This window comes from Aptenodytes forsteri, unplaced genomic scaffold (genome assembly GCF_000699145.1).
Source record: "Aptenodytes forsteri isolate BGI_AS27 unplaced genomic scaffold, ASM69914v1 Scaffold297, whole genome shotgun sequence".
Lineage (NCBI taxonomy): Eukaryota > Metazoa > Chordata > Aves > Sphenisciformes > Spheniscidae > Aptenodytes > Aptenodytes forsteri.
The window spans coordinates 396,372-407,637 of NW_008796167.1; the positions used below are offsets into that span (position 1 = coordinate 396,372).

At 57.4% G+C, this 11,266-nt stretch overlaps 1 protein-coding gene across 1 annotated transcript in view; it reads left to right on the forward strand.

Moving 5' to 3' along the window:
* The first annotated feature begins 3,810 nt into the window (after positions 1-3,810).
* Positions 3,811-11,266, forward strand: part of SRRM4 (serine/arginine repetitive matrix 4) — a 54,203-nt gene continuing 46,747 nt past the window's right edge. Inside the window, exon 1 of the mRNA XM_009287539.1 lies at positions 3,811-3,818. Coding sequence (XP_009285814.1) covers positions 3,811-3,818 — 8 coding nt within the window. The remainder of the gene's footprint in view (positions 3,819-11,266) is intronic.

Here is an 11,266-nt window from a genome sequence, read left to right on the forward strand (position 1 = left end):
CCCAGCCCCCCAGTAGCCACGGTGATGCACGTCAGCCGTGCCGGGTGCCCGTGGTGGGCCGGTGGTGCGTGGCCGGGGGCTCTGCCATGTGAGGTAGCTGACATCCAATGTTCCCTCAGCAGTGGCCTCTGAGCAGGGAGGGGAGGCGCAGGAGAGCCGGGCCTGGGGGGGTATGGGGGTGTCACGGTGCAGGAGGGATACTGCCGGCATGGCAGGGATGGGCACCACATGTGCCGGGGTGCTCGAGGATGGGCTGAGCCCCCAGAGCAGGCGAGCGCTGAGGAGGCTTTGTGGATCAGCAGTTCTTTGGTCCCAAAGACAGACAAGCCCGGCAGGACCCAGGTGCTGTTTCTGGCAGGGGTTTCCCCTCCTTGGGACCGGGCGCAGGCAGGAGACCGATGCCTGGGATGGGGCTGGGCCCACGGTCCTCCAGCTGCCCCATATCCCCCAGCAGCCCCAGCACCTGCCAGGGACACGGGGCGACTGCAAAGAAATCACCCCACAGCATCGCTCCCTGCTCTGCACCCCCAGTCCCAGAGAGGGTTCATGTTTGCTCTCCATGAGCCCACCAGCCCACAGGATCCAGCCCCTGTGCTCCTCATAAAATCCAAGCAAGAGCAGAGCTGGCGTTTCATGTAACGCGTGGCGATTCCCCATCACCAAGATTTGGAGATGCTATTTCCCTCTCGGTGGAGGAAAGCGAGCAAGGCAGAACAGCTTTTGTAGCGGCGGGGTGTTGATTCATGGCTCGTAATTTAATTAAGAGAGAGACGAGATCAAAAGGGGACTGTATTAAAAAATAAATCAGGTAAAGGGAGTGGAGTTCCTTCCTTTAATTACGGCGTGGATTTGTAACGCTGAGAGACTCCATCAATCACAAAGGAAAGAAAAGGTGTCAAGTGGAGAGAAACCTTCCCTGAGTTAATTACTGCTAACGGAGGAGGAGGTTATTGGGCCGGGTGTCAGAAAGCCAATACCTCCCCAGCGGCGGCTCCGGCAAGGCTGGGCAGCACGAAACCCCTTCGGTGTTGAACATGGTGATGCCGGAGGTGCCTGGTGGGTGCAGTCGAGGAGATGCCAGGCAGCGATGCCGGGCGATGGTGGGGAGGGTGGCCTGGGGGCTGCGGGGGCAAACACTCCCAGGCAGGGGCAGAGAGCACACAGCTGGGTGCGGGCACGGCTGCGGGGCAGCGACGGCGGCGGCCGCCCCGCTCTTGGGTGGACGTCGCGACAGCCCTGCTCTTGGGGGCTGCGGGCTGTGCCGTCGGCAGCACCAGCGGGGACTGGGGCCAGGCTGGCAGCAGCCTGATTTGTGGAATAATTAATTCTCTTTTGATCATCTGCTGTGTAAATCATCAGTGGCCAGGAGTTAATCATGCATATGAAATGAATCCTTCTCCTGCCTTAATGAGTGCTGAATCGTGACCAGCATCTGTTTACTCCTGACACTTTCATCTTCTTGACAGTCTGAACAATTGTTTCCAATAATCTCCTTTTTATTCTATTAAAAAAAAATCTGAGAGCAAGCAGCCTTCCACTCCACATTCCTGCTCCCAGCGTTGTCCCCACTAATCTTTATTTTTTTAGTCTTAAGCGAGGATTTGTTTCTTGGGAGTGATGTGAGGGCTCCGCAGGCACTCAATGAGCCTGGGGAGGAGAGAGCGCTCCGTTCTCCCAACAAGGATGATGCTGGTGGCAGGACCGCCTTCCTCGCTGGCCAGGTTTGAGGCCGGGCTTTTCATAGTTAATAGCAAATAACAAGCCTGTTTGAACACGGGAGCGTTTCCGCCTGCCACTTACCTGGAGCAAACCGCAATTAATCCACCAGTTGCGCCGCCAACGCGATGTTGTAATTGGATTAATTAGAGAGGAGCTAGCGGCCACTCTGGGGAGGTCTGTCCCTGGCTGCAGCCTCCTCCAGTGGTGGGATCCGTGCCCGCTGGGTGCCAGACCGGCATCACCGGGAGATGCCAGGGCCAGCCCCGCTTCCCCGGGGCTATCGCTTGCCTGGCCAAGGGCACTGGGGCTTGATGACGGCTGATGCTAATTGGAGTTTATGAGGCATGGCCCGGGTAACGGGCGCTCGTAAGAGGCACTGGGAGCAGAGGGGGCTGCGGGTGGGCTCTGCTGCCAGATGAGGGGCTCGGGAGGCCGGGGTCTTGCGGGGGGCAGCGAGCCCAGGAGGGGACTCAGAGGCAAGGAGCTGGGTGGGTGTTTTGGTAAGCGGGGAATGTGGTCGCCTTCCCCATCAGCCTCAGCTGTTTTGATGGGCAGCAGATGATGTCTGCCAGCCCTCGGTCACCTCTGCCCCATACTTTGGGGAGAAGCAGGGAGGGGGTGTGTGTCCCAAGCGGGTGGGGGTGGGCTGGGAGCCCTGTGATGAGGGCTGAGCGGGACAAGCCTGGCTGCACCGGACCCTCCCGCACCGCACCGCTGCTCCTGCAGCCTCTGCCGAGCGTTGGGAAGGCAAAAATCCCATGTTTCTGCTTCCCAGGGTGGCTGCTCAGCCCCGCTCTCCAGTCCCAACATCGGGGTGCCAGCGTGGGGGCTTATCTGGACAAACAGACAGACACCCTCGCTAGACCTCACTGGGGCCCAGCGAGATGAAGGAACCTGCCCCCCTACCTGGGTTTGTGCTCTGGGGCCGGATCCTGCACTGCCTGGGAGCTAGGGGCTGTGCCATAGATTCGGTTCCCTGGCTGCCCTTGGGAAACACACGTTAAAAATATGTATATATGTGTGGTAGGTATTAGAAAAAGCTTTCTGGGGACTCTGTGCTAAGCCTGCTGTCCGGCTGGCTGGAGGAAAGGTGAGGGGCAGGCGGGGGGTCTGCGGGGATGGGATGCCCCTGGGCACAAGGGGCATAGCCACAGGCTGCAGGAAGATGCCAGCCCTGCTCTTCCTGAGCTAACTTGGGTCTAACCTGGCTCAGCTGGAAACCAGGGGCCACAGGGGATTTATCGCAATTGCCTGAATCAATTTAAAAAAAAAAAAAAAATGCCCTTAGGAAAGCAGGCAGCTCCCCGTGCCAAACACCAGCCTGCAGCTCTTTTGAAGCCCTCTGAGCTATCCTTGCTGGAGCAAATCCTAAGGCCATCACCAGCTAAACAAATCAGCTAAAAAACCAACCCCAAACTGCTGAGAACAGACTCCGCACCCTAAACTACGCAAACCAGGTGGGACCTGAGGCTGTGGGACGCCGGCGCTGCTTTTGGACTCCATCCCTGCTAAAGGGAGCCGGTACCCAGCTGCGTGGCCACCAGCCCCAATTAGGATGCTACGAAGGTGAGGCCAGTGGGCACGACCCAGCCTTTAGGTACTTTATTCCTTCTTTTACCCAAAAGGAAGAACAAAATCCCACCAGCTCCTCCATTCTCCAGAAAAATGAGGGTTTTTTCTGACGTGAATCAGCTTCCCCAGGAGGCAGCTGGGGCAAGCGAAAGCTTCGGCGACGTGCGGGATGCAGCAGCAGCCCCAGTGTTAACCAAGTATTTGGGGTCTGAGGAGATGCCCCAGGAAGGACATCATGGCTCCTGTGAGGGGAAGTGGGGGTTCCTGGCTGAGCGGGAAGGGTTTGCCACAGCCCCGGCCTCATCCGAGCTCCTGACCGCAGCTAACAGGGAAGAGGACCTCCCCGAGAGCCGGGCACCTGCAGATGCCCCTGACTGCTCTAGAGCCCGTGGGAGGCGCAGGGCCGTTGCATCGCCCCGGCCAGAAAATCTCGCCATCCTCAGGAATCTGCTGTGACCTTTTGGCAAGTGCCAGGAGCCGGCAGCTCTTGATCTGGCTTGCAAACCAGCTCGAACGGTGATGGCAAGGTCAGCAAGATTTGGGGCTCCTGGACACGTCCCTTGTCACATCAGTTCCCATGGCGTACTTGGCTGTAATTTAGCCCAGTTTAATTGGCGCTTAAATTAGCCACAAATAGGACAGCGCTGCAGCTGCAGCTGTGTTCGAAAATATATAAAATTACAGCACAGTAAAACATTTTCACATTTCATTAGTGCATCTTAATGGGAAGTGTCTGCTCCCCAAACTCTCCATTTGTTCTCCGGAGCAGTAAAAGTTTACACATTAGCAGTTGTGCTGCCCATTAACATTGCAAAATGCTCCACATATTTTGCAGGGGCAGCGCTGCTCCACAGGGATGGGATGGGAAGCCTAAAATTTAGCGGCCGGGGTGCTCTCCTGAGGCATATAAGTGGCTGGTGGGAGGCAGCTGAGCAGGGAGCATCCCGTGCCCCAGGAGGAGCACGAGAGCACCTTTCCCGGGATGGTGCTGCCTGTCCCCCCGGCTTTATGAAAGCTCTGGCTTTCTCACAGGTAGGGTAATGCCTCCGATCCAAATCAGGAAGCTTTTTCAGTTGAAGCAGCTTTTTACTAGAAGCCTATTTAATGCTTAGGCTGATGCCCTCAAGTGATTTATTTTACAGTATTTTTGTTCCTCTCCATTATAAGTAATAGTCTATAAAAGCCCGAACGCGGCACTTTGCTCCCTCCTGCTTCATTCCCCCGCAGCGCAGGTGGCCCTGCATGGCGGGGGCCAAGGAGGCAGAACAGGGCTCCTCTGCCCACGGCTGCTGCTACCCCAGTGCACTAATCCATAATCCAGAAAAAAAGCCAGAGAAAAAAACCTCAGTGAGAGGTGACTGGTGACTGCAAAAAACCTCGGTGAGAGGTGACTGCATGGAGCCAAATTGCTCACCCCATCAGCGTACCCCAGGCAGGTTTGGTTAAATAGCTTTGGGTTTGTGGCCAGCTCTGTGTTTCTTGGGCAGCGTCTTCCCTGTTGGGCTTGGGATGGGGGGCTTATGGCATGAAATGAGTTTTGAGGTCTGAGCCCAAACTGAAAGGGTGGGGATTGTACCTTGTCCCTCTCCCACCTCGTCCGGATCTCAGCTCCCCTGGGGAGATGGGCTCTTGTAGCCAGGGTGGCCAAGGAAAGGTGAGGGGTGCTGAGCCCGGTGGGTTTTTAAAGCTCGAGTGGTTTGGGGAAACCAAACCTCCTCCTACCCCTGGTTTGTCTCATGGGTTCAGTGCAGTGATGTGCAGCCAGGCACAGGGAGGTGCTGGAGGAGGAGGGGGCAGGAGCTGGCCCCGCCGGGCTGGCACCAGGACCCGGAGTGAGCCGGGAATGGGAACATCCCGGTGCTGGCTTGGAGGAGGACGTGCATCCCGGGTCTGACCTGTCCCACCCTTCCCAAGCTGGAGGCAAAATCCCAATGCCTTCCAGCTCTGCAGCCCAAACCTGTGTAGAGCATCCCCGAACCTCCCCCTCCAGCCAGACCCTGAGCTGGAGGCTGGGATCCAACCGAGCTGCCTCCGCTTCATTAGCTAGTAATTACCCCAACAGGCAACGGTGCTATTTGTGTGATTGGAGGCTGCTAACTGCCAGCCGGGGAAGGCAATGAAGAGGAGGGCAGCTGTGTTTTGCCCTCCCCATCTCTTGGGTTCATCCTCAGGGCGCTGGGACCCTCTGCCTGCTGCGTTTTGCCCTCCCCATCTCTTGGGTGCATCCTCAGGGCGCTGGGACCCTCTGCCTGCAGTCAGGGGCTGCCCGTGCCCGCCGCAGCCTAGTGAGGGGCTTTCTTCCATTTGCTCCTGGGCTGGCAAGCTGGGCCCTGCCTCTCCTGCCCAGACATATACAGCAGTGGGCTCTGTCCCCCTCCGTCCCCCTCCACCAGCTGCGTTTGACCTTTCGGCAGTGGCACTTGGAGAGCAGCGGCGGCTGCGCAGCTTTGCCGCATGGTCCCCGGGGGCTGGCTCGCCACCACGGCTGCTGCAGCTTGGAGGGGAAAAATTATATTTTCATCTCCATCCCTCCATCCCCCTTCTCACTCTGGAGCTTTTTTTAGAGCCAAAGGGAAGAAGAGGCTGTGGTCTGGCTTTCTTGCCTCCCCTCTGCTCCTGCCCTTTCATTCCTCTCTTTCCGGCAGCTGCAAATGGCTTTGCTTGCGAACGCTCGCACTTATCTGTCCCCGCGCCTTTTCATCTTGCGCTGCCTAAATATTGGGGCCAGGCGGCTTTGGTAGGTGAGCGGGGAGGAGAAAGCGCTTTTGTTGGAGTGGGTGCGTGGGCGGGCGAGCTGTGGAGCCCTCTCCTGCTGATGGAGAAGCTGGCTGCCTCCACCGAGGGGGGTGCAGAAAGCCGGGGTGGGAGACGCCTTGTCCTGCCACCGCAGATGGCCCTGGGGAGGGGGACGCAGGGGCTCGGCAGGTCCCCGGTGTCCATCTGGAGATGATGGAGAGGCATCTTGGGACTGCTGCAAGGCAGCTGGGGCCTGGCCGGGGCTGTTCTGCGGCCTGGGGGTGACACCCTGCACAGTGAGCCAGCGCTGATGGAGAGGACATGGGCACCCTCATCCTCCATCATCTCAAACCAGGGGAGTGCAGCTGCATCCCCCCAATATCAGCACCCCCCCACCATCCCAGGGTGCATCGCATCCAGCATCCCAAAGCTTTTGAGCCAGGTGCTGATGGATGGCCCTTGCTGGCGATGGATGCACGCCGGCACCCACAGCCTCGATGCTCTTCAAGGAAGGTTGCAGCTCCGCTTCTCAGGCTCCCCCTTGTTTATCAACCAGCAAGACATGGGGCGGGGAAACGGAGGGAACGGACAGGGTGGCCACTGCCACTGTCCCCCACCCCAGGCGCCAGCACAGCCCTGCAGCCGCTCCAGGGCTGTGGGTGCTCCTGGTTTTCCCATGGGTGAAAACGGCTCTTCCACGGGCAGAGAAAGGAAGGACAAAAAAAAAAGACACCTTTGGCAAGTGCCTCGTCCTTGGATGTACCCAGCTGTGGGGACGGGCAGAGGGGACACCCAGGTGCCGGGCTCTGCCCAGGGCTGCACAGGCTGTGGGGCCGGCTGGGAGCCTTTCAATGCCGGGGGAAAGAGCCATAAACCAGATATTTCCCACTGGAAAGATGATGAACGCCCTCATGCAACTGATTAACTCTGCAAAATGCAATTACCAAGTTAAGGGTGCACCAGTGGCAGTGCAGCTGCCCACCACCACTGAGGGCTCTCCCCAGCTCAGCACACGGTGCGGCACATTGTCCCATGGCTGTTGCTGCTTCACCACCCCACAGCCCACTCCACACCGCCTTGCTTGGGAAAACCAGCTTGGATCCAGCCCCACCGAGCACCTCCCAGCCCCTTGCCCAGGCAGCCCCATGACTGGACCCGCTCAGAATCCATCCGCATCTGCCATGGCATCCGAAGCGGAGCTATGCATTGCCTTGCAGGTTCACACCTCAGTTGCAAATGTTATTTTAAGCAAGAAGCCCTTCCTCTTCCTCCTCCTTCTCCTCCTCCTCCCTGGCCAAAGCAGGAAGACATTGCAGCAGGCAGCAGTGTTGCAGCACATGGTGGAGAACCCCCCCTCCTGCCAGGCAGGGCTGGCTTAGTCAAGGAAATAATTGGTAGGTGCTTCTGAAGTGCCATGAATAGAGGACACTCGGAGCCTTTGTTTATTGACTCTTGAGTGATAATGAATACTTCCAAAGATAATAATTGATTGTCTGCATTTGCAGTAAGCCTGTTTGGCTGGGGAACGGGTGGAGCAGCACCGCGCCAACACCGTGTGGAGGTGGGCACGGGGTGGTTTGGGCAAAACCAGGCTCCAGCTCTTCCCGCTGGGCACAAGCAAAATAAAAAAAAAATTTAAAAAAAAAAATTCAACATTTATTGAAAAATATTTGTGCAGCTCCAGGACAAACCCAGCTTTCTTCTCCCTAGAAGGGGGAACAGATTAAAATTTAATCCTAGTTAAACACATTTTCTCCTTTCCCTCCTCTCGGGTACCTCTTGTGCATACACAGCTTCACCCTGCTGATCACTTCTCCCTTCGGCCCCAGAGCTTGTCCTCCTTGACAGAGGCTGAACGCCCACAGGGAGTGTTCACCCAGAGCAGGGACCGCTCTCTTTTCTCAATCACCCCCAAAATTGAAGCCTGGGGGCGGGAGGGGATGGGGAGATTGGTCCCTTTAAATGTAGGAGAGGATAAAGCAGGAGAAGGCAGGCCTGGGGGTTCTGAGCATCCCCACCTGCCTCTGAGCCTGGTAGGTCCCTCTCGGGTTTCCCGGGGGGGTTGGGCCCCGAGGGGGTGCTTTGCGGGGTGAGGGGGTGCTGGGTGTTTAACTGTGTGGTGCAGGTGGTTGTAGGGCTGCAGAGTCGGGTGCAGCGAGTGGTGCTGGGGGCCCAGCAGCCTTGGAGAGAGCCCTGTTTGCAGCCCCCCACGCCGGGTGGAGAAAGCCCAGGCTCAGCCCTTTGTGCTATTTAAAAAAAAAATCCAACAAAACAAACAAATCATGGAAGAAGAGCTCTCTAGGGAAGAGATTATTTATTTTATTTTATTTTTTTTGCTTCGGAGGAAATTGTGCAGCTATCCTCCAAGTCACGGTTTCCCTGTTCTCATCAGGAGACCGACTCTCTCTGCTACAGTTTACTGCACCAGTTTGGGTGCAAACATTTGAACCTGGCAGAGCCCCGTGTTATCGCTGGGGTTGTAAATAACCCGGGGTGGCATTTATTGCAATGCCCACAGGGTGAGTAACCGCCGGCTGGATGCTGCTGGCAGATAGCGGTCTCGCAGGGTAGGCAGTATCTGCTGGGGCTCTGGGGATGCTGTTTCCAGAGTATGGCCGTGACCACCCCGAGGGCTCGGGGGAGGGAGGCCAGCGGGGGCTGCCTGTGCCCCATGGCACGGTCCCCGTGGCTCCTCGCAGGGGCACCGGCCCGGGGAGGCGTTGGCAATGCCGTGGGCTAATAGATACTCTAGAAATGTAAGGTATCATTTCTGCTTATGATATAGTGCTTTTTCTGGGTATCTTGTAATGCTTTTTCAGGCTGTTTATTTATGAGGCAATTTATTACAGTGCAGTTATTCTATAGCAGGGAAGGCTATTCCTAGGAGCCTCCGTTAACCGAGCCAATTGCTTAATTGGCTCACTGATGTCTCCACAAGGTATGCCAGGAGAAAGGGTTCTTGTTGTAATGATCGCAGCCTTCCTCCTGCCCACACACCACCCGTGCTGCTAATTTAATAGTGCAAACATTTATTATTCCTTTCATTTGGTAGTTAATTTTGGGGCATTTAGAGCCATTCCAGGATTGCTGGTGGAAGGGGGTGAAATGCCCTGGGGTGCAGTGAGGACCCTGGTTGCAGCTGGGAGTGGTTGGACTCATCCTGCAAAGCCCGGGGGGATGCAGGGGCTGATGCCTTGCAGGGTATTTGGTTAATGAGCCGCAAGCAGAGGGATGGGGCTGACCCAGCTGCAGGGCAGCAGGGCTGACCGTTCCGGCAGGGCTCCTGCCTGACCCCCACCCTGCATTTGAGTCATTCGCCAGCAAAACAGAGCAAGACCAGGGCATGTGTGTGCTTACACCTGATCTCTCTTTGATGAGTTTAATGTGCTCTGAAGGGAAACAGGCTCCTAACAAATAGGCTGTGTGTTATGGAAATGGTTGGAAGGACCAGAGGAAACCCAGGCTTGGATTTGCTTGGGCGGTGAGTGCCTGTCCCTGCCCGTCTGCGGGCGAAGGGCGATGGGGCGGTGGTGGCACCCACTCCTGCTGGTGGGTGGCTGTCCTGGGGCTGGTGGGTGCCTGCTGTGTCTACCGGGGGTGCTGTCTGCACCCTCCCCTCGTTGTGCTTTTGCAGCGTGGCTGCTGTAGACCTCTCGAGCCCTTTCCCCTGCTCCTTCTGCTCTGCCCCGCTGTTTGCTGGCCGCGGCAGTCCCTGGAGGGTCCCCACTCTGACATCTCCTGCCCATGGCATATGCAATGTGTCCTGGGCTAGAGCAGAGCCGTAGCTCACAGCTGGCCTTTCCCAGCCCCGTCGCAGTGCCTGTCGCTTCTGGGCGGTTTCCCAGGGGGAATAGCCTCCCAGCGAGCATCTCTCCGCCGTGTGCGAATGTCATCCTTCCTTATCGGGCTCTTTAGGCAATGCCTGGCAGAGCTGACTGTGTTTCTATAAAGCCCTGCTGGATCCATGCCCACTCCCACTGCCGCCGCTTCCCCAGCATCCATCTCCAGACGTTCATGGCCTCACAGCACAAAGCCCGCTGCTGCTGCTGGCCGGCGCGTGCCGAGGCTCTCGGACTGGGGACGCAGCCCGGGGCCACCTGTCCCTGGGTACCAGCAGGGCAGAGCCCTGGCACCAGGAGCAGAAAGCAAAAAGGGGCAGGGAAGGAGGAGTTCGACAGACAATGCTGTCAGGAGAAGCCTCCTGCTAATTTTGTATTTATCACAAGAAAGTGATCAAGTTTCTCCATGATTTTCGTTCTTTCTCGGCTCCCACTGCCTATTGTTCCTGGCTCCATTATCCCCCCCATCGCTTACATAAACGTATCGTGCTGGTTTCCAAGGCACAATAGAGAGAGTCTCATTCATCCAAGGTCACCAGCTTTTACTTGCGCTTCAAAGCATCTGGTAGAAGCAGCATTTTCTCCTAAAGACGTTTTTATTGTACTCTGCGCAGAGGCTAAGGGAAATAGCACCACTGCCCTTGCGCTGCCCCAGCACTTCCCTCCCCCTCTCCACATGCCCGGTCCCCATGTGTCAAATCCTGCCCTGCAAGGTGAGGTCTTGTTTTCTGAGCTGGTTAGGACCCCATTGCTGGGGCCAAGAAGCAACGTGCCCTGTCCCTGCCCCTCCACCAGCACCTGTTAAATGGGAAGGGATGGGAAGGAGGGAAAAAGGGGGGTTTCTTCCAAAATCTCCTCCCTGTACAGGTCCCAGTATGGACCAGTTACAGAGCAGTCTCCATGGCCTCCTGCTGCTTTCTCCCTTGGCCATCTGAGCTGGTGGCTCTGGGCTCTCCCTCTTTCTTCACCCATGTCTGGTAAAGAGTTGGGAGTGGGCAAACGCAAAGGCTACCGGTAGCCCGTGTTGGGGGATGGGGACTTGTGGGGGCCCAGGCTGATGCTCTGCCCTGGAGGGTTTGCGCCCCACAAAGGACAAGGTGTGGGGGTGCCCAAGATCCAGCAGCAAGCTGGAAGCGTTTCCTCGGCTGGGGAAGGCAACGATGGGGATGGAGCAAGGAGGGTCCTGGGAACTGCAAAGACACCAGGGTGGAGATGGGTCTGTGAGTGAGGGTGGTAAACCTGCCTGTAGGGTGGGAGCTGTCTGAGACCCCCGAGCCATCTGGTCCAGGGTGACCAGCGAGGCAGCCCGTGTTTTCCGCAGGGGGTAAGAGTCGGTCCAGCCCGAGAGGAGCCGCTGGGTCCTCTCCGGAGCTGCCCTCCTCCAGCCGGGGCAGCGCCGG